We start from the raw sequence: 24,090 nt of genomic DNA on the forward strand, positions 1-24,090 counted from the left end.
AACATTTTTGACATAGATAGGCCTTGTAACCATTGTGCTAAGTTGAAGAAGCCAAACCCAAAAGTCCACATATTACAACATTATATTAACACAGAGACGCAGATTGGGCAAATCTATACAGCGAGTGGGGCAGTGGTGACTGGGTCTGTGTCCAGAGGAGACAGGGGAGTGGCTGCAGGAATGGGATTCCTTTCCAGGGGATGAAATGTCCCTGGAGCAGGATCGTGGTTAAGGGTATTACAACGCTGAGCATGATATTAATGCTGTTTAAATGGAATCTCATTTTTTGGTGATACGAATTTACACTATGTGTATTTTCCCACAAAAATAATAAATGACAAAATGAATAATTGATAAGACTTTCAAACCAGTTAAAAAAGCAACTGGTTTGTTGGGTAGAGTGTTGCAAAATACAATGAAGTGGGATAAAACGTAATTTCTTGGTGTCATTGCCATTGTGTCATTTCATCATGAACCTACAAAATAGGGACGGACTACCCCAGTGAGCTTCCAAGGCTGTAACTCTTTAAAGAAATAGAAAGTCTTATCTTTCTCCCACCGAGTCACTGGGATGTTGAACTGTTGACTTTTCATTTAGAAGCCGAACCCTTAACAAAAATACACCAAGAAAAGGACTACTGCAGGGTGACAGAAAGATGCAGTGACATGTTAAGAAAATACCAGTAGGCTTACAAATCCTAGTATTTCTATAAGAGTCAACGAATAAACAAGCATCAAAGCAATAATCAAAGGGAAATTCAGGCCGGATATCAGCACTGGAGGCAGGTAGTGTGCTGAAACTGAGAGGCAGTTCAATTGGATGCACATTGATGATGATGCTTTATTTCTTAAACTTGTAATGAATTCATATTGTGTTATTATATTGCTATTATTTTTAAAAAATCATTTTATTGGGGGCTCATACAACTCTTATCATAATCCATAAATCAATCCATTATGTCAAGCACTTTGGTTCATTTGCATCCCCTCTTATTTTCAAAACATTTGCTTTCTACTAAGCCCTTGGCATGAGCTCCTGCTTTTTTCCCCTCCTTCCCTGCTCCCCCCTACCCCATGAACCCTTGACAAATTATAAATTATACACATAAAGACAGATTTTGCACATCAGATTTTGTATATAATGCTCTAAGGTGTAAAACCGATGAGAGGCCTTTCATACTCTAGAATGTATATAAATTTTCCCACCATCTTCCCAATAAAAAAAAATCATCTTTCTCAGACTTGAGAACATCAGGATCTCAAAGTGAACTTATTAAAAATGGTGGTCCCTTGGATGCTCGCCTGGTGGCATGGTAAGTTAAGCACGGACTGCTAGCTACGAGCATTTTCTGTGGTTCAACCCCACCATATTTTCAGTGGGGGCAAGATGAGGTAATCTGCTCCCATGAAGATTGACAGATTTCAAAATCCTATGTAAGGTCATTGGAGCAGCCGTGGTGGCATAGACGTTCCTCATTGAGCTGTGATCCACGTGGTTGACCTTTCCAGACTAGAAGCAGTTCTTCCAGAGAAAGACAACTTTTTATTCCCATAAACAGTGACAGTTTTGGAAACCCACAGAAAGAATGTTATGAGATAGCATTGATTAAATGACAGGAAAATTGGTGTTTAATTTGTGTTTATGTAAAGTCACTAAGATTTGGAATAAATCCCACAACACTCAGATATATATATTCTAAGAGACCCTAATGCATGTGTTCTTGGGGAAAGTTAAAGAAATAGAAATATGTAAACTTAGTACTTGAAGATATAGAGGATAGCGGTCCTCTAGAGAGATGCCCAATTCAATTCCTCTATGAAAGGTCAAATGTTTCCTCCTTGAAAATAAGACTTTATACGAAATTAATTAGTAGCTGAAAGTTGCAAAAGAAAATCCATTTCTCTTGCAACAACTCATACACATCCTGTTTTATATCATGATTACAAACTCCAGATCATAATTTCACAAAGCCCAAGCCATCCCCATTCACTAAATACCTATGCAAAGAAGCTTTATTCAATAAAGATAATAGTCACTCTTTATCATGTTAATGATATTCAAAGGTTCCAAATAATAGGAGGTAGAAAGAGTACAATAGGATCAAACACTTACCCTACAGAACACATGCCTTCTGATGTTTCTGTTGAACACTTTACTAAAAATAAGCTTGAGAAAGCCTGGACATTTTCTTTCTGTGCCTATTATATTCTCTCTATGGTATTATATCTACATGTGCAATGATTGTCTAGAGAATCATGAGGAAAATTAGTCCTAGGTTGAAGCCACCATTTTCAAGACTTCTGTTCTATTATGGTAAATGCTCTAAAAATCCTTCAAAAAAGAAATCTCATTTATTCTACTTTTTGAACAAAGTCTCTTAAGTTTTAATCCCAAAGGCTTCATCACTGAGGATGCTGAAATAGTCTGCTATTACTAAGAACAATCATGCACATATTGTTACGTTATATGATGAAATGGAGTGAGAACGATGTTGATACTGAAAAGGAATTATCATAGGCAGTTCTGAGTAATCAATAAAATATCAGAGATGATATAATCATTACAAGGAAGGTGTCTTATCAAACAGTTTCCTCAAGCTCACCTTTATGTCCTTGTTCCTCAGACTGTAGATGAAAGGATTCAGCATTTGGGGCACTACAATGTACATCACTGAGGCTACTGCCGTTTGTCTGGAAGACGGTGCACATAAAGCACTTAGATACACACCAAAAGCTGTCCCATAGAAGAGTGAAACCACTGACAGGTGAGACCCACAGGTGGAAAACACTTTCCCACTAGATGATGGAATCCTCAAAACAGAAGAGACAATTTGGGTGTAAGAGAATATGATCCCAGACAGAGGAACACCCACCACAATGGAAGCAACAGAGTAGATGAGGATGTTATTAATGAGGGTGCTGGAGCAGGCAATCTTGAAGAGCTGAGCAAGTTCACAGAAAAACTGAGGGATTTCCAGGTCTGCGCAGAAAGACAGATGCAAAATCATCAGACTGTGCAGGAGAGCAAGCATTAGACTGGCTAGCAAGGAAAGCAGCATGAGCAGGCCACAGAAGCAGGGATTCATGATGACTGTGTACCTCAGTGGGGAGCAAATGGCCACATAGCGGTCATAGGCCATTACTCCTAGAAGAATATTTTCAAAAGCACAAAAAAACAGGACAAAAAAATTCTGGCTGAGGCAGCCTGTAAAAGTGATGGTCTGATTCTTTGTTAGGATGTTCACTAACATCTTTGGGATGGTAGTTGTGCTTAAACAGATGTCAGTAAAGGAGAGATGGGAGAGAAAGAAGTACATAGGTGTGTGGAGGTGGGGGTCAGAGATGACAGCCCCAAAAATGAATAGATTTCCAAGGACAGTGAGCAGGTACACCATCAGGAACAGGCTAAAAATGATGGGCTGGAGTTCTGGATCATCTGTGAGTCCCAGGAGAATGAACTCTGTAATGACTGTTTGGTTTCTGGGTGTTAGACTGTTAATGCCTCTGATAAAGAGATGAAGGAAAAAGACAATTAGATGTGTATTCCTGGAAACATCAACAGCAGAACAACTGGACACCGACTCTCTCTTGGGGAAAGGAATCGCATAATAAAGAGGATGTCAAAAGCTTACTTCTGGGTTTGAGTATTGAATCTTTAAAAATATTTAAAAATACAGTTTTCATAAATGAATAAAATGTATAGTTTTATTATTTCCGATATCTATGTTTCTGTGTACATTTACATATGGACACTATGACATTCCCTGTAGATCAGAGACACATATTAGTGATGATAAAAGATACTCTAAGAATGACGAGGATAAGCTGTATATGACAAGCCTTCTGCTTCCCCCACAACCATGTTGTTGTTAGGGGCCATCAACTCAGCTTCAACTCTTAATGATCCCTGCACCACAGAAAGAAACACTTACAGTCCTGGGACATCTTAATAATAGTTCTACCCTTGAGCTTCTTGTTTCAGCCTCTGTTTCAATCTATCTTTTAAACCATAAAGTTCTAGTAAATGTCATGACATTTTGTTCACAGAAAAACTGGGGGATTTCCAGGTCTGTCGAGAATGACAGATGCATTATGGTTTGAAATATTTGGGGTTTAATCAACTGTGAAATCATCTTGATTTTAGGCACAGAGCAAGAGACCAAACAAATTGGTGACTTCTTTGACAGCCATGTAAAGATACAAAGAAACTTGACCAGAAAATTATGAACAAAAAACTTTCCCATGAGAGTTCTAGCTTAATTTTTACCTGCACTTATTTTACTCACATGCATGTGTTCTTGGACTTTCCTGTAGTCAAACACCTGCCCCCCACCCTTTCAAGATGTAAACTAATGGCCATTAGGTTACCTGGCTGACATCCTCAAGGATTAATGGCTGCCATTTACTCTGGATGTAGAACAGAGTAGGTCTTTCCTCAGAAAGACAGAAAGTCTGTGTGAATCACTAAGTTCCTGGGCACAAAAGATCATCTCTGGCAGTATGGTCACATATTATCCCTCCTTACAGGGAAAGAAGCCTTTATGGGTCATGTCATACACACGCTATTTGCAGGTTTTGTATCCCTGGAGGATCAATATCCAGAGGTCCTCATTAAACCAACACATGTATTGTGTCTTTTATCCCAGACCGTATATATTGTTAATTTTCTAACATTGTGAGGTCAATTCAACTTATTTGACAGCATGTATGTTATAAACCTGGAACCACAATTATTTCCTGGTGGAAGTCAATCTTTTCTTTTCAAATAACCATAGTATTCTGTCTTGATCAATGGTCTCAGAAAATGCAAATGAAATATTAGTATGGAAGTACAGTTCAAATGTTAGAGTATTTAGAAAATAGGTCTGTAAATATCCTTATCTCTCTCTCATTGCCACTGAGTTGATGCTGACTCATAGCAACCCTATAGGTCGGTTTATTAATTCCCCTGTGAGTTTCTGGACTGCAACTGGAAATGGAATAAGCATAGCATCCAGCAATACCACTATTAGGAATATGCCCTAAAGAAATAAGAGACATAATATGAGTGGAGATGTGTACTCCCATGTCCATAGCAGCACATTTTACAATAGCTGGATATGGGAATCAACCCAAATAACAGTGGAAGATGGATACAGAAACGATGGTACATACACATAATGGAATACTAAGCATTCCTATAAAACAGCGATGAAGGCATGAAACACCACATGACATTAAATGTCCTGGAAACCATTATGTTGACTGGAGTAAGTCTATCACAAAAAGATGAATATTGTATTGGTCCAAAGATGTATACTTTAAGAAGAAACAACAATTAAACAAATTTTAGAAATCAATTCCTGATCAAAAAGAGAGGTTACCTACTGACCCTGGACCAAACCTCAAGGCCCTTTTGCGCACTTCACAAGAGCCAATGTGAAGGAGGAGACCCCACACTGACAGGCGTCATTTCATTAAGATGGGAGAATTGGTGGATGACCATCCAATTGAGGCCATACAACAGGGAAACAAGCCTGGAGCATATGAGGAATGGAAGGAGAAGCTTTTCAAACTTCAAGTCAACACCAGGAGAGGGAACCATCTACATTGTGGAGAAGATGCTATTTGTTGGTGAGTATCATGGGCAATTGGGGAAGATTAAGTTCACAGCAGGAAGGGATGCTAAACAATAAGTGTAGGGAACCTAGTGAAGCATAGGCCAGATTTATTTTCCTGGGTGCACACTATGAATATGTTTCACCCCAACCTTCAGTGAACCATTCTATAGTCTAATCACCATGATGACCATGGAAGCTTGTCTTGCAGGCAGCGTAGCATAATGCTGGGGCTACACCAAAAGGACTTAACATAGAGGCCCTGCTGTATGAGCTGAACCTGCCTCTAAGCTGCGGGCACCCTTAGAATGAGGATTGGATCCTTAGATAGGAGAGGTAGCAGAGAGTTGCGCCACACCAAAGTAGAGGTGGCCATTATTGAACCTTGGATGAACCCTCAGCTCAGTGGGTGTTTAACGGAAAGGGTGCCAGGATCACCATACCTCTGGCCCACCTTGACGTGGCATAACATGTTCTGATCTATTGAGCAGGGGACTTCATTTGGAAGAATGGATCCCAGAAGTTCCCCCCTGATATCCGTACCCATTCTGAGGGTGAACAGACATCGATCTAATAGGTGATCAAACTATACAAATCAAAAACTCGTGTGTTGAAGCTCAAGGTGGAACTACACTAACACAGACCCATCACACTGGCAGTGTCTGGAGTGCTGGGGCTGGGAAAATTGATGGTGATCATAATGCAATAGACTGATACCACAGGGGGTGATGGGTAATGTTTTTCTTTTTTGATTACATGGGATTTCCTTACTGCTTGTATCTTTGAGTCTTTCCTTTCCTTCTTTCACTCATTCTTCCTTCCTTCCTTCCTTCCTAATTTTTTCCTTCCTTCCTTCCTTCCTTCCTTCCTTCCTTCCTTCCTTCCTTCCTCCCTTTCATGTTCTCTTTATTTCATTTCTGGTTGTTGTTTGTTGTTTTTGATACACTGGGTCTTAAATGGTTCCGACATTTTCATATTACTACCACCAAAGTCAACTTGACATATTCAATCTCCAGAGAGCAACAAATGGAGTCTGGGTTCCTACTGAACACTAGACCCAGGTAAAGAACAATTGGTTTTGATAACATGGTCTTGTTTGATACTAAGCTACATGAAATGATCACTGAAGATAAGGGTTATAAAGCAACTTGTGGAGATGAAAGTAGATGGTGCCAAGCTATCAATATAGCGTCTGGTGTCCTGAAGGCATGTATTCTAAAAAGCAGCCATCTAAGCAAGGAGTCAACCATATCTACCAGAAAGAAACACACCACCTTGTGTCATCCAAAGATAACAATTATAAAATTTGAATATGGAGAAAGGGAAATATCAGAGCTAATATTTGGAACATCCACTGTGTAGATGGTTAAGGAGCACAGCGGGAGCACAAAGCACATCTTCAGACTAGAGTTCCTAACACCTTTACTTCCAGGCCGTTTTAATTTTGATTAAGGTGGATCGAAACGGATACTTCACCAACTGATTTCCTCACAGCTGTGGGTGGTGTAGTTAGTTTATTGTGCCATCCTGGCCATAAACACATGTAGAGTTATTTGAAGGGTGCGTACATACCTTTATATAAAACTCTCTTGTCCATGAGTTTCTGTGGATTTGTTTCCCTAAAGTACCCAGACTAACACACCGAGCTCAATTTTTGGTGCAAATGTCTGTTAGATGTTCCAGAAATTTCTTCTCTGGCTCCTGGACTGTTGCTAGGGTTCTTCTCCCTCTCATACATGGTTTGCATTTTTGCCTTTATACTGTTATGATTATATCCCTGCCACCTTAGTATGATTTGTTCCTCATTTTCTTCTGTTGACTTTGCCAGATGTAAAGCACAGGAGGCGTGCAGGTATAATGAAATAATTCATACTTGGGGTTATAGGGAATTCAGGGGTGGGGGACTGGCGATTGGGAACAAAAAGGGATTTCAGGAGTAAATAATGAACTTGGCAGGGGGAAGGGAGCACTTCAACTCATCGTTATTGCACAACCCTTTTTAAAGGTGATTTAACTGTGGGAAGTGCTGGGGGGAATGCTCTAAGATAGATGTGGAAGAGATTCCACAATTCCCCTTAATATGATTGAAATGTTCAATTGCATGACACATGCATTTTGGCCTATTAAAAATGTTGGGGGCAACAGGCTTATTCTTGGTGAATTCATTCTGAGTCTCAGCATCAGCATCAACCATCATCAGGTTTAATTACCAATATCGCAGTTATATTTTCTTATAGGTTTAGAAGATTGATACCTGACAGCATAGCTGATTGATTATCCATTGAACTACTAATTTCAAAGTCAGCAATTTGAATTCAGCATCTGCTCGGCACAATAAAGATGAGGGTTTTTACTAGCATAAAAGCTTACAGCTACATAAACTGACAGGACCAATTCTGCTAAGTTTTTAGAATGAACATGAATCAGAATCAATCAAATAACAGCCTTTCTTTTCCTTTTTTTGGATTTTTAAAAAGGTTATTTCAGTGATTGAGAGATATTTCAGCATCATGTGTGGAGACGCTATTGGAATTGACTAATGCTTCATATAATCTCAGGCACTAATATGATGTGGTATTTATATATTTTCATGTCAGCCTGATAAGTAAAGTGTAGGTGTAGAGTATAGCCTGTCAATCAGGTTGCAGTGTGGTAAGTCCTTTGGGAGGTGCAAGTGAGTTAAATGGCTCACTAGGGGCCACCTCTCTCTCTTTGCTTCACCTTTCTTTTGGCGAGCAACTTGGCTGACACATGCCAGTGCCTTGATATCCTTTCTCCTCCATTGGAAACACAAGTCTCTTCATTCAGTGACCTGTGATCTTCCTGCATGCTGTATCAGTGCTTGTAGTTGAATGAGTCTGAAGAGGGATTGATGGACTAGTATCAGACTTATGGACTTGATTTGGACTGGGCTGGGTTGTTTTCTGAACTTGCAATTACTCATTGATATAAAGGTGTTTCGTACACATATATGAGTCACTGATTTTTTTTCTAATCAATCCAGGCTAACATTTATGCTCAAATAATCAATAGACATGCATTCAAAAGGATTTAGGAGTAGGGAGTACAACAAAGTGGGGCAGGAGTCCTGAAGGTGGTGTCTTTCTTCTTGGTCTCTAGATTGTTCTTGCAGATGCGAATGTGTTATCACACATAGTATCCACATGAAGAGATCTTATTGGACTTCTTGGACCTATTGTTAATACATTTTCAATGGAGACATGAGAAAATGGGCTTCTTGTAGGATTTTAGATGGCTGGTTCCCAAATTATACTGTTTCATTCAATATTTTGAAACCTGTTTATATTACTTAAAGGGTGACTGATAGCTTAATTGACTATTTAATATTTTCAGATGAGATTAAGCCTATAGGTTCCTGGTAGGCCTAATAGCAATCGTGTATATTCTTGTCATGTGGACAGTGTGAAAAACAGGAGTAATTAGGAAGAATCAAAATCCCAGAGGGAAATATTTGGATCATAGGGCCCTAGGCCATGGACTTGCTTGAGAGAATAGCTCTTTTTGAAGCTGGAAGAGACAATAGTAGCATTCTTGTCTAGAGCCTTCTAAGGGAGCATATGTGCTGACACCTTTGTTTGGGATTTACGGAATTCCGAACTTTGTGACAATACATTTCTTTTTTTAAGTAGTCCATTTTGTAGTAGTTTTGTATGGCTGCCAAGGAAACTAGAATACATTTTAATCTACAATGTCCTTCTTAAATTAATTATGTATATGAGGAAATGAATAACTTGAATGAACTCCATTGGGAAGTTATGCAAAACCACCCTAATAATTTAATACATTTTCTACCAAGTAGCGCACATTCAATAAAATACATATCACTTAGTTTGGTTCCATTGAACCTCCCCGGCGGTAATCCCAAATGAGCTTGAGGTAAATGTTAACTGTCAGAAGTTTGTCATACCTGGAATGTCTACTAGAGGGATTAAAATGAGTAATTTCTTAAGAATTACAGGCCAGCTATATAAAACAACAAATTTAATGCAAAACAATATATCGTTTTGGTTATAAAATTACTGACATAATACCATCAGGGAGGTTAAGAGAGTTATTTCTTTTAGTAAAATAGTTTTTTTTTCTGGATTAACAAAGCTTGGATTGCTGAAAATTACACTTCATATGATAGAGTAAAATTAGCCTAGTCACAATGCCAAATGTAATCTCAATTAGAAAAGATTTCTGTAGTGAAATTGAGGCTACTAAATGGGAAGAAATGGAATCTTGATCTAAGGATGGGGACATATAGGCCAGAAACCAGGGATCTGGGCACACTAGTCCTTAAATTCCACTGCAACACTCCAGCCAAAAGATCCAGCCCTCTCACCTCCAATGGATGTGATGAACTTGGGTGTGTCTGATGATTCTGATATTACCTATCATATTGCCTGGGTCAGTTCTTGGGCATCACGTGAGACAGATGCTTTACATGACAGCATCGAGTGTGTTCAAGAATTACTCTAGTACTCATTTTTACATCTAGACCTATAAACACAGAAACCCACTGCCATCAAATGTATGTTGATTCATATTGACCTACTCAGTCCTTTCAACAGAATTAACCATGTGAGTTTCTGAGACTGGTGCCCTTGTGGTAGTAGATAGCATTGACTTTGACTGATGAAGTGGTTGTGGGTTTCAACTGCTGACTTTGCAGTTGGCAGCTCAACAAATAACCACTCTGACACCGAGCACTAAGTCCCATAAAGGCCCAAAGGTGACATAGGAATTGGGATAGTACACTCCAAATGAACAACTTGATATTCAGCACCCCAAGCTACTCACATCAACAACCTGCCCTCTGAGCATGATATTTTATAATCCCTCCCTGCTAGACCACGTAGGTAGGCAGCTAGAATAAATCCTACCCTCCTTACACATACCCATGCAACCACTTATGTAATCCACAAAATTATAACACTATTTGATGAAACTTGACCTACCAGATGTCTATTCCTTTGAGGTAATTAACCTAAAACATAAGAATACAGACATCCCTGCGCTACTAGGCCAAACCATTCCCTTAGCCTTAATCTTAAACCTACCCAGCCAATCAGACACTGTCCTAAACTGCTTAAAAAACCCTTGTCCCTCATATTCCTGATATTCCCCCAGAACAAGGTCTAGACCCAGCTGTTCTTGTGCAGTAAATGTTGTTGCTGTGCATTTTCCACTTCTATATCCTACCCCTCTTTAAAACAAAGTAGTGCACTATTCCTATAATTCATCCTTAACAAGAACTTTCCCATCTGTTTGTCTATGTAAGGATCTGCATGTACACTTATATAAATGTATACATGTAATTATTATTTTACTATTTTTGCCTTCAATTTACTTTGTGTTTGTTTTCTAGCCCCTCAATCCACAAGTTAGCACCCACATCAAATGCAAAGTTCCCAGGAAAGATCAGTGGCTCTAAAATATACACAAATAGATGCTCTGCTTCTTACTTTATTATTTTTTCTATTTTCATTTTCAATGATTTCATCTCTTGCCCCTTCCTTCATTAATTTAAGGGGCAGAGGTAAGCTGGAAGCTTCGTCTGACTCATGTAGCTACAGGAATTGACAGATATGAAATAGAAAGGTGAAGCAAGAGGGTCACAGGTCAGTAAGGTCATAGCTGAATGAACAGGTTTAGGCAGAAGGATCTCCTAATTGTCAATCTGCTGATGTCTCTGGGATTGGCAGATGACATCAGAGGAGATTGATGAATTAGGGGCTGGTTCAAGATCCAACACATGGTGAAGGAGTAAGAGGGAGCTTGGTTCTGCTCAGGGTCTCTTATACAAAGGGCCACACCCACAGGAAGCTCACATCAGGCTAGAGCCTGATGGGTTGTTTAGGTTCCACCCCTTCCTTCACTCAGATTTGTCCAGTTGCCATAAAGCTAAGCATTAAATAATTCAACTAGTGTTCCTATCATAACAGGGAAACTAGTCTACATGAAGAACACACATCAGGTTTTCAGTGAGACTTAGCAACAACTTCTGGTATAACAATAAAACAACCTTGTTTACTGAGAACTTAGAGGGTCTGAAGCATTAGATGATGGAGATGAAAAGGACAACATTTAGTATACTTACACCTCGACATAAAGGAAACCAAATTCCACCAATGGCTGTCATGGATAAAGGTTTCTTATGTTAATGTATGTTAATAGTGGTGGAATAGTTTGGGAAAGTTTAACAATAATGAGTAAAACTCAAAGTCATGATCAAAGGTGACTCAGTGGAACCTAACAATGGTAAAACACACATTTTTATATGGAATCAGACCAACAGGCCTTTTTTATATTGCAGCACAAGGTCAAGCGATCCAAGGATTTTAGTAAAGCAGTAGGCAAATATTGTATACCTGGCCAAAGCTCTTTGAAAAAATATTACTAATAAGTACAAATATGAAGGGTTGATAAGGTTGAAAATAATCGGGAAAAATTATACAAGGCTTGTGGGAATATAAAAGGATGCAGTAGCATTAGAAAATAATTTGGCTGTTTCTCAAATGGATAAATACAGGGTTCACTTTAGACGTAGTGATTTCATGCCTAGATGAATTTAGTGCTTGAAGTTAAGACAATATATGTCCGCACAGGATATTTTGTAAAATTACATTATAAAGCATTAAAAATTCTTAAAGGCCAATCAACAGATGTTTGGATAAATAAGGTGTGGTACAGCATGTGATAATATATTATTCCACTTGAAAAAGAAATGAAGTGCTGATATATATCTCTTTCAGCATTAGTTGTTCTAGTGCGCACGGGTAGTTCAATCTCCTTCACAACTCTGTATATATCTAACATCTATGAAATAGATAGCCCTTGAAAACTTTGTGCTAAGTTAAAGAAGTCAAACCCCAAAGTCCACATATTATAACTTATATTAACACAGAGAAGAAATTTGAGAAAATCTATACAAAGAGTGGGGTAGTGGTGACTAGGTTTGTGTCCAGAGGAGACAGGGGAGTGGCTGCAGGTATGGGATTCCTTTTCAGGTGATGAAATGTTCCTGGAGCAGGATCGTGGTTAAGGGTTTTGCAACAATGTACATGTTATTAATGCTGTTTAAATGGAATCTCATTTTTGTCATGCAAATTTACACTATGTGCATTTCCCCCCAAAATAATAAATGACAAAATGGATAATTGATAAGATTTTCAAACAAGCTAAAAAAGTAACCAATGTGTTGGGTAGACTGTAGCAAAACACAAAGAAATTGGATAAAACATAATTTCTTGGTGTCATTGCCATTGTGTCATTTCATCATGACCCTATAAAATAGGGGCGGACTACCCCTGTGAGTGTCCAAGGCTGTAACTCTTTATAGGAATAGAAAGTCTCATCTTTCTCCCACAGAGCCACTGGGATGTTGAACGGTTGACCTTTCATTTAGAAGCCGAACCCTTAACAAACATACAGCAGGAAAAGGACTGCTGCAGGGTGACAGAAAGATGCAGTGACATGTTAAGAAAATACCAGCATGCTCACAAATCCTAGTATTTGTATAAGAATCAATGAATAATAGAGCATAAAAGCAATAATCAAAGGGAAATTCAGGCCAGACATCAGCACTGAAGGCAGGAAGTGTGATGAAACTGAGAGGCAGTTCAATTGGATTCATATTGATGATGATGCTTTATTTCTTAAACGTGTAATGAATTCATATTGTGTTATAATATTGCTATTCTTTTTAAAATATCATTTTATTGGGGGCACTACAACTCTTATCACAATCCATAAATCCATCCATCGTGTCAAGCACTTTGGTTCATATGTATCCCTTCTAATTTTCAAAGCATTTGCTTTCTACTTAGCCCTTGGTATCAGCTACTTATTTCCCCTCATTCCCTGATACCCCCCACCCCATGAACCCTTGACAAATTATACAAATAAAGACAGATTTTGCACATCAGATTTCATATAATGCTCTAAGGTGTAAAACCGAGGAGAGGCCTTACAATTTCTAGAATGTATATATGATTTCCCACAGTCTTACCATAAAAAAAATCATCTGTCTCAGACTTGAGTACATCAGGATCTCAAAATGAACTTATTAAAAATGATGGTCCCTTGGATGCTCACCTGGGGGCATGGTAAGTTAAGCACTGGACTGCTAACTATAGGCATTTTCTGTGGTTCAACCCCACCATACTTACAGTAGGGGCAAGATGAGGTTTTCTGCTCCCATGAAGATTGACAGATTTCAAAATCCTATGTAAGGTCTTTGGAGGAGCCGTGGTGGTATAGATGTTCCTCATTGAGCTGTGACCCACGTGGTTGACCTTTCCAGACTAACAGCATTTCTTCAAGAGAACTGCAGCTTTTTACTCCCATAAACAATGACAGTTTTGGAAACCCACAGGGAGGATGTTATGTGTTTTATTTGTGTTTGTGTAAAGTCATTAAGATTTGGAATAAATCCCACAGCAGTAGGATATGTATATTCTAAGAGACCCTAATGCATGTGTTCTTGGGGAAAGCTAAAGATATAGAAATAAATAAACTTAGTACTTGAAGATATAGAGGATAGCGGTCCTCTAGAGAGATGCTCAATTTAATTCCTCTATGAAACCTCAAATATTTCCTCCTTGAAAATAAGACTTTATACAAAATTAATTAGTAGCTGAAAGTGGCAAAAGAAAATCCATTTCTCTTGCAACAACTCATAGACATTCTCTTTTATACCATGATTACAAACTCCAGATCATAATATCACAAAGCCCAAGCCATCCCCATTCACTAAACACCTATGCAAAGAAGCTTTATTCAATAAAGGTAAAAGCCGCTCTTTATCATGTTAATGATATTCAAAGTTCCAAATAATAGGAGGTGGAAAGAGTAGAATAGGATCAAACACTTACCCTACAGGACACATGCCTTCTGATATCTTTGTTGAACAGTTTAAGAAAAATAAGCTTGAGAAAGCATGGACATTTTCTTTCTGTGCCTATTACATTCTCTCTATGGTATTATATCTACATGTGCAATGATTGTCTAGAGAATCGTGGGAAAATTAGTCCTAGGATGAAGCCACCATGTTAAGACTTCTGTTGTATTTGGTAAATGCTCTAAAAATCCTTCAAAAAAGAAATCTCATTTATTCTACTTTTTGAGCAAAGACGCTTAAGTTTTAATCCCAAAGGCTTCATCACTGAGGATGCTGAAATAATCTGCTATTATTAAGAATAATCATGCACATATTATCACGTTATATGATTAAATGAAATGGAGTGACAATGATGTTGCTACTGAAAAGGAATTATCAGAGGCAGTTCTGAGTAATCAATAAATTATCAGAGATGATATAATCATTATAAGGAAGATGTCCTAACAAAGAGTTTTCTCAAGCTCACCTTTATGTCCTTGTTCCTCAGACTGTAGATGAAAGGATTCATCATTTGGGGCACTACAATGTACATCACTGAGGCTACTGCCGTTTTTCTGGAAGACTGTGCACATAAAGAACTTACATACACACCAAAAGCTGTCCCATAGAAGAGTGAAACCACTGACAGGTGAGACCCACAGGTGGAAAACACTTTCCCACTAGATGATGGAATCCTCAAAACGGAGGAGACAATTTGGGTGTAAGAGAATATGATCCCAGACAGAGGAACACCCACCAAAATAGAAGCAACAGAGTAGATGAGGATGTTATTAATGAGGGTGCTGGAGCAGGCAATCTTGAGGAGCTGAGCAAGTTCACAGAAAAACTGAGGGATTTCCAGGTCTGTGCAGAAAGACAGATGCAAAATCATCAGACTGTGCAGAAGAGCAAGCATTAGACTGGCTAGCAAGGACAGCAGCATGAGCAGGCCACAGAAGCAGGGATTCATGATGACTGTGTACCTCAGTGGGGAACAAATGGCCACATAGCGGTCATAGGCCATTGCTGCTAGAAGAAAATTTTCAAAAGCACCAAAAACCAGGACCAAGAAAATCTGGCTGATGCAGCCTGTAAAAGTGATGGTCTGGTTCTGTGTGAAGATGTTCACCAACATCTTTGGGATGGTAGTTGTGCTTAAACAGATGTCAGTAAAGGAGAGATGGGAGAGAAAGAAGTACATGGGTGTGTGCAGGTGAGGGTGAGAGATGACAATCAACACAATGAGCAAGTTTCCAAGGACAGTGAGCAGGTACACCATCAGGAACAGGCTAAAAATGATGGGCTGAAGTTCTGCATCATCTGTGAGTCCCAGGAGAATGAACTCTGTAATGACTGTTTGGTTTCTGGGTGTTAGACTGTTAATGCCTCTGATAAAGAGATGAAGGAAAAAGAGAATTAGATGTGTGTTCCTGGAAACATCAACAGCAGCAGAACCACTGGACACAGACTGTCTCTTGGGGAAAGGAATCGCATAATAAAGAGAATGTCATAAGCTTACTTCTAAGTTTGAGTATTGAATCTTTTAAAATATTAAAAAACACAGTTTTCATAAATGGACTTGAATTTATAGTTTTATTATTTCCAATATCTATGTTTATGTGTACATTTACATATTTTTCTATTAATGATAATATGGTAAACCTGGGTGTCATCCGGATAAGTAAACTTGGGACACTATTATATTCCCTGTAGGTCAGAGACACACATTAGTGATGATAAAAAGATACTCTAAGAATGAAGAGGAAAACTGGATATGACAATCCTTCTCCTTCCACCACAACCACATTGTTGTTAGGAGCCATCAGATCAGTTTCAACTCTTAATGACCCCTGCACCACAGAAAGAAACACTTACAATCCTGAGCCATCTTTACTAATTTTTCTACCCTTGAGCTTGTTGGTTCAACCACTGTTTCAATTTATCTTTTAAACCATAAAGTTTTATTAAATGTCATGAAATTTTGTTCACAGAAACTTGGGGGATTTCCAGGTCTGTCGAGAATGACAGATTCATTATGGTTTGAAAACATTTGTGGTTTTCTCAACTGTAAATCATCTTGATTTAGGGGCAGAGCAAAAGAAACTTGACCAGAAAATTATGAACAAAAAACTTTCCCATGAGAATTCTAGCTTAATTTTTTCCTGCACTTATTTTACTCACATGCATGTGTTCTTGGTCTTTCCTGTAGTCAAACACCTGCCCGCCCCCCCCCCTTTCAAAACGTAAACTAATGGACATTAGGTTACCTGGCTGACATCCTCAAGGATTAATGGGTGACATCTACTCTGGATGTAGAACAGAGTAGGTCTTTCCTCAGGAAAGACAGAAAGTCTGTGTGAATCACTACGTTCCTGGGCACAAAAGATCATCTCCGGCAGTATGGTCATGTATAATCCCTCCTTACAGGGAAAGTAGCCTTTATGAGTAATGTCATACACACGCTATTTGCAGGTTTTGTATCCCTGGAGGATCAATATCCAAAGGTCCTCATTAAACCAACACATGTATTGTGTCTATTATCCCAGACTGTATATATTGTTAATTTTCTAATATTGTGAGGTCAATTCAACTTGTTTGACACACTCTCCCTATTTCTGTACTTTTCTACAGCATGTATGTTATAAACATGGGTCCACAATTATTTTCCTGGTGGAAGTCAATCTTTTCTTTTCAAATAACCATAGAATTCTCTCTTGAGCAATGGTCTCAGAAAATGCTAATTAAATATTAGGTATAGAAGTACAGTTCAAATATTTGAGTATTTAGAAAATAGGTTTGTAAATATCCATATCTCTCTCTCATTGCCACTGAGTTGATGCTGACTCATAGTAACTCTATAGGTCAGTATGTTAATTTCCCTGTGAATTTCTGGGACGACTGGAAATGGAATAACCATAGGATCCAACAATACCACTATTAGACATATACCCTAAAGAAATAAGAGACATAATATGAGTGGAGATGTGTACTTCCATGTTCATAGCATCACAGTTTACAATAGCTGGTTATGGGAATCAACCCAAATATGCAACAGTGGAAGAATGGATACGGAAATGATGATCCCTAAACAGAATGAAATACTAAGCATTCCTATAAATCAGTGATGAAAGCATGAAACACCACATGACATTAAATGACCTGGAAACCATTATGCAGACTGGAGTAAGTATATCACAAAAAGATGAATATTATGTTGCTCCAAATATATATACTGTAAGAAGAAACACCAATTAAACAAATTTTAGGAATCAATTCCTGAACAAAAGGAGAGAAGGTTACCAACTGGCCCTGGATCAAACCTCATGGCCCTTGTGCGCGCTTCACAAGAGCCCATGTGAAGGAGGAGACCTCACATGGACAGGGGGCACTTCATTAAGAGGGAGAATTGGTGGATGACCATCCAATTGAGGCCATACAACATGGAAACAAGCCTGGAGCACATCATTGGTCCCACACAGGAATGGATGCAGAAACTTTTCAGAACTTCAAGTCAACACCAGGAGAGGGGACCATCTACATCATGGATAAGATGAGCATATTTGTTGGAGAGTTTGATGGGCAATTGGGGAAGATTAAGTTCACAGCGGGAAGGGATGCTAAACAATAAATGTAGGGAACCTAGCGGGCCATAGGTCAGATTCATTTTCCTGGGTGCACACTATGAATATTTCCACCCAACCTTCAGTGAACCACTCCATAGTCTAATCACCATGATGACCATGGAAGCTTGGCCTTGCAGGCAGCATAGCATAATGCTGGGGCTACACCAAAAGGACTTAACATAGAGGCCCTGCTGTATGAGCTGAAACTGCCTCGAAGCTGCCAGCACTCTTGGAATGAGGATTGGATACTTAGATAGGAGAGGTGGCAGAGAGTTGGGCCACACCAAGGTAGAGGTGGCCAGTATTGGACCTTGGATGAACCCTCAGCTCAGTGGGTGTTTAATGGAAAGGGTGTCAGGATCATCAGACAGTAATAGTTCTGTACCCACCTGACGTGGCACTACATGTTCTGGTCTATTGAGCAGGGATCTTCATTTGGAAGAATTGATCCCAGAAGTTCCCCCCTGATATCAGTCCCCATTCTGAGGGTGAACAGACACTGCTCTAATTGGTGAGCAAAACCTCGTGTGTTGAAGCTCAAGGTGGAAGTATACTCACATAGACTCCTTACACTGACAGTGTCTGGAGTGCTAGGTCATTGGGAAAATTGATGGTGATCATAATGCAATAGACTGATACCACAGGGGGTGATTGGCAATGATTTTCTTTTTTGACTCTATGGGTTTTGCTTTACTGCTTGTATCTTTGAGTCTTTCCGTTCCATCTTTCACTCTCTCTCATCGTTCCTTCTCCTTTCCTTCCTTCCTTCCTTCCTTCCTTCCTTCCTTCCTCCTTCCTTCCTTCCTTCTTTCCTTTCGTGTTCTCTTTATTTAGTTTCTGGTTGTTGTTTGTTGTTTTTGATACACTTGGTCTTAAATGGTTCTGACGTTGTCATATTACTACCACCAAAGTCAACTTGACATATTCAATCTCCAGAGAGCAACAAATGGAGTCTGGGTTCCTACTGAACTCTAGACCCAGGTCAAGAACAATTAGTTTTGATAACATGGTCTTGTTTGATACTAAGCTACATGAAATGATCACTGAAGATAAGGGTTATATAGCAACTTGTGGAGATGAAAGTAGATGGTGCCAGGCTATCAAATTGAATAGTGTCTGGCATCTTGAAGGCATGTATTCTAAAAAGCAGCCATCTAAGCAAGGAGTCAACCATACCCATCAGAAAGAAGCACACGAGCTTGTGCCATTCAAAGATAACAATTATAAAATTTGAATATGGAGATGGAGAAATATCAGAGCTAACATTTGTAACACCAAGTTGTAGAAGGCTAAGGAGCACAGTGGGAGCACAAAACACATCTTCAGTTTCTAGTGAGACTGAGCTCATGGGAGATTCCCTCTAGCCCAAGACTAGAGTTCCAAATACCTTACTGTCAGGCCATTGTAATCTTGATTAAGGTGGATCGAAATGGATACTTCACCAACTGATTTCCTCACAGGTGTGGATGATGTAGTTAGTTTATTGTGCCAACCTGGCCATAAAAACATATGGAGTTATTTGAAGGGTAGAGGGATAAATGGCTCAGTGAGCCTGGCCTTTCAAGTTCTCGGCTCTCTTGCTCTGTGATGGTCGGATCAGGGTGCACTTACCTTACCCAGTTCTCTGCTTTAGCTGGCAAGACCCACTTCCTGGAAGACATCCCTGAGGTGAAGCCACATGGATCAACCCCAATGCAGCCTTTGGTGCTGGAACACCCCTATGGAGACCGCTGCCAGTGCTGAGATGCTTACACATTCACTGACTCAACTTCCCTTCTGAAGTAGGCATCATTGTGTCTATTTTGTTAAATGGATAATGACTTTCTGGATTGGTGTTGAATATGCAGGCTGATGGGTTAGTGTTGGACTTGTGGGCTTGGGTTAGCATTGTGTTGTGATGTTTTCTTGATGAACTCTCTTGTACATGAATTTCCATGGATTTGTTTCCCTAAAGTACCCAGACTAACACACCAAGCTCAGTTTTGGGGGCAAGTATCTGTTAGATGTTCCAGAAATTTCTTCTCTGGCTCCTGGACTTATGCTAGGGCTCTTCTCCCTCTCATACATTGTTTGCATTTTGGCTTTATACTATTGTGATCCTATCCCTGCTACTTTAGTATGGTTTTTTTCCTCATTTCTTCTGTTGAGTTTGCCAGATGTAAAGGACAGGAGGCATGGAGGTATAATGAAAATAATTCATACAAGGGGTTATAGGGAATGCAGGGGTGTGGGACTGGCGATTGGGAATGAAAAGGGATTTCAGGAGTAAATAATGAACGTGGGAGGGGAAGGGAGCACTTCAACTCATCGTGATTGCACAACTCATTTTAAAGGCGATTTAACTATGGGTATTGTGGGGGGAATGCTCTAAGATAGATGCGGTACAGATTCCACAAGTCCCCTTAATATGATTGAAATGTTCAATTGTATGACACATGCATTTTGGCCTATTAAAAATGTTGGGGGCAACAGGCTTATTCTTGGTGAATTCATTCTGAGTCTCAGCATCAACATCAACCATCATCAGGTTTATTTATCAATATCACAGTTATATCTTCTTGTAGGTTTAGAAGATTGATACATGACAGCATAGCTGATTATTCACTGAGCTACTAATGGCAAAGTCAGCAATTTGAATTCAGCATCTGCTCGGCACAATAAAGATGAGGGTTTTTACTAGCATAAAAGCTTACAGCTACATATACTGACAGGACCAATTCTGCTAAGTCTTTAGAATGAACATGAATCAGAATCAATTAAATAGCAGCCTTTCTTTTCCTTTATGGGCTTTTTAAAAAGGTTATTTCAGTGATTGAGAGATATTTCAGCATCATGCGTGGAGAAGTTATTGGAATTGTCTAATACTTCATATAATCTCAAGCACTAATATAATGTGTTATTTATATACTTTCATGTCAACTTGATAAGTAAAGTGTAGGTGTAGAGTGTAGCCTGTCAACCAGGTCACAGTGTGATAACTCCTTTGGGAGGTGCAAGTGAGATAATTGGCTCACTAGGGGCCACCTCTCTCTCTTTGCTTAACCCCTCTGTTGGCGAACTACTTGGCTGACACCTGTCAGGTCCTTTATATCCTTTCTCCTCTATTGAAAGCACAAATCTCTTCATTCAGTGACCTGTGATCTTCCTGCATTCTACATCAGTGCATGTAGTTGAGTGAGTCTGAAGAGGGATTGATGGACTAGTATCAGACTTTTGGATTTGATTTGGACTGGGCTGGGTTGTTCTCTGGACCTTCAATTACTCATTGATATAAAGGTCTTTCTGAGTCACTGATTTGTTTTTCTAATCAATCCAGGCTAACATTTATGCTAAAATAATCAATAGACATGCATTCAAAAGGATTTAGGAGTAGGGAGTACAACAAAGTGGGGCAGTAGTCCTGAAGCTTGTGTCTTTCTTCTTGGTCTCTAGAGTGTTCTTGCAGATGCAAATGTATTATCACACATAGTATCCACATGGAGAAATGTTATTGGACTTCTTGGACCTATTGTTAATACATTTTCAATGGAGACATGAGAAAATAGGCTTCTTGTAGGATTTTAGATGGCTGCTTCCCAAATTCTAATTTTTCATTCAATATTTTAAAACCTGTTTATATTACTTAAAGGGTGACTGATAGCTTATTTGACTATTTAATATTTTCAGAGGAAATTAAGCCTATAGGTTCCTGGTAGGCCTACTTGCAATCGTGTAAATTCCTGTAATGTGGACAGTGTGGAAAACAGGTAAAAATTAGGAAGAATCAAAACCCCAGAGGGAAATATTAGGATCATAGGGCCCTAGGCCATGGACTTGCTGGAGCCAATAGCTCTTTTTGAAGCTGGAAGAGACAATAGTAGCATTCTTGTCTAGAGCCTTCTCAGGGAGCATATGTGCTGACACTTTTGTTTAGGATTTATGGAATTCCGAACTTTGTGACAATACATTTCTTTTTTTAATGTAGTCCATTTTTAGTAGTTTTATATGGCTGCCAAGGAAACTAGAATACATTTTAATCTATAATGTCCTTCTTAAATTAATTATGTATATGAGGAAATGAATACCTCGAATGAACTCCATTGGGAAGTTATGCAAAACCACACTAATTATTTAATACATTTTCTACCAAGTAGCGCACATTCAATAAAATACATATCATTTAGTTGGGTTCCATTTAACCTCCCTGGCGGTAATCCTGAATGTGCTTGAGGTAAATGTTAACTGTCAGAAGAAGTTTATCATACCTGGAATGTCTACTAGAGGGATTAAAAGTGAGTAATTTCTTAAGAATTACAGGCCAGCTATATAAAACAACAAATTTAATGCAAAACAATATATCGTTTTAGGTACAAAATTTCTGTCATAATACCACCAGGGAGGTTAAGAGAGTTATTTCTTTTAGTAAAATTGTTTTTTTCTGGATTAACAAAGCTTGGATTGCTGAAAATTACACTTCATATAATAGAGTAAAATTGGCCTAGTTATAATGCCAAATGTAATCTCAATTAGAAAAGATTTCTGTAGTGAAATTGAGGCTACTAAATGGGAAGAAATGGAATCTTGAACTAAGGATGGGGACTTATAGGCCACAAACCAGGGATCTGGCCACTAGTCCTTAAATTCCACTGCAAGACTCCAGCCAAAAGATCCAGCACTCTCACCTCCAATGAATGTGATGAACTTGGGTGTGTCTGATGATTCTGATATTACCTATGATATTTCCTGGGTCATTTCTTGGGCATCACGTGAGACAGATGCTTTCCATGACAGTATCGAGTGTGTTCAAGAACTACCCTAGCACTCATTTTTACATCTAGACCTATAAACACAGAGCTCACTACCACCAAATGTAAGTTGATTCATATTGACCTACTCAGACCTTTCAACAGAATTAACCATGTGAGTTTCTGAGACTGTTGCCCTCTCTGGTAGTAGATAGCATTGACTTTGACTGATGAAGTGGTTGTGTGTTTCCAACTGCTGACCTTGTAGTTGGCAGCTCAACCAATAACCACTCTGACACTGAGCATAAATCCCAGAAAGGCCCAAAGGTGACATAGGAAATGGGATAGTACACTCCAAATGAACAACTTGATATTCCTGATAGATAAACCCAAACTGGAGAATATACACAAAAATGGCTAGTAAGGATGTAAGAGAATGCTGCAAGGAACTTAAAGTTGAATAAGTTCATTGTGTGGGCTCACTAACCACTGATTTTTTTCATTTAACGTTTGTACTGAGAGATGAAAAGTTAACCCTATACTTTATTTGTGAAGCATAGAATATGTGGTGGATAACACAGTACCAAAATAAAGGACCAGACTTGCCTTGACATACTCAAAAGTCAAACTTAGGGAGGTTGGCATGTTAGAGTGAATTTATGAGTTTAGATTCCAACACACACACATGTAATGCTCAAGAGACACATTATATACCCCAACCCTAAGAAAAGAGTTTATGAAGTAAGTCCTAACATTCTCTAATACTATTGTGGTTATGTAAGCAAAAATTGATTTTGACAGTTACAATGTGACTGATTGGAAACCATCGGGTGGCTGCCAAATGACAGTTGTTGGAGAATAAAGACAAGGGAGGTTGGCCGGAGCCATGAGGCCCCGCCATAGTCTTGATCTTTTCTGCCTGAGCCCTGTAAATTTCTATTTTGCCATTTACTAGTGCTGCCTGTTTTCTTTTAGGGAAGGGGCTGACAGTTTGTTTTTGCCAACCTTCCACTCACAGGAAGCAGCTTGCTTCATGGTTTCTCACTTGGGAAAATTTTGTTACTGTCTCTTGCTCAAGCACCTATATCCTGCTTCCCCTTGATTGGGTAAAAGATTGTCTTCGCCCTATTTACATATCTAGTGTCTGAAATTGATTTGCATAATATGATGTCACTCCACATACCTGGTTGAACTCTGTAAGCCGTTACTGACATCACGGGCAGGGCGCACTCCCCGAACTCCTTGACTTGTCTATCACC

The 24,090-nt window shown here is 39.0% G+C and overlaps 2 protein-coding genes across 2 annotated transcripts; both read right to left on the bottom strand.

The window, feature by feature from the left end:
- Nucleotides 1-2,561: 2,561 nt before the first annotated feature.
- LOC142423092 (olfactory receptor 7G2-like) lies at nucleotides 2,562-3,395 on the bottom strand. The gene has a single exon (XM_075528628.1). It carries the CDS (start codon nucleotides 3,393-3,395, stop codon nucleotides 2,562-2,564), a length of 834 nt encoding a protein of 277 aa, XP_075384743.1.
- An 11,534-nt stretch (nucleotides 3,396-14,929) lies between these two features.
- LOC142424046 (olfactory receptor 7G1-like) lies at nucleotides 14,930-24,045 on the bottom strand. The gene is made up of 3 exons (XM_075529460.1): nucleotides 24,015-24,045; nucleotides 19,495-19,600; nucleotides 14,930-15,872 (listed from the first exon to the last, which is right to left on the bottom strand). Exons 1-3 carry the CDS (start codon nucleotides 24,043-24,045, stop codon nucleotides 14,930-14,932), a joined length of 1,080 nt encoding a protein of 359 aa, XP_075385575.1.
- Nucleotides 24,046-24,090: the final 45 nt, after the last annotated feature.

The sequence above is a fragment of the Tenrec ecaudatus genome, chromosome 1, assembly GCF_050624435.1.
Source record: "Tenrec ecaudatus isolate mTenEca1 chromosome 1, mTenEca1.hap1, whole genome shotgun sequence".
Classification (NCBI taxonomy): domain Eukaryota; kingdom Metazoa; phylum Chordata; class Mammalia; order Afrosoricida; family Tenrecidae; genus Tenrec; species Tenrec ecaudatus.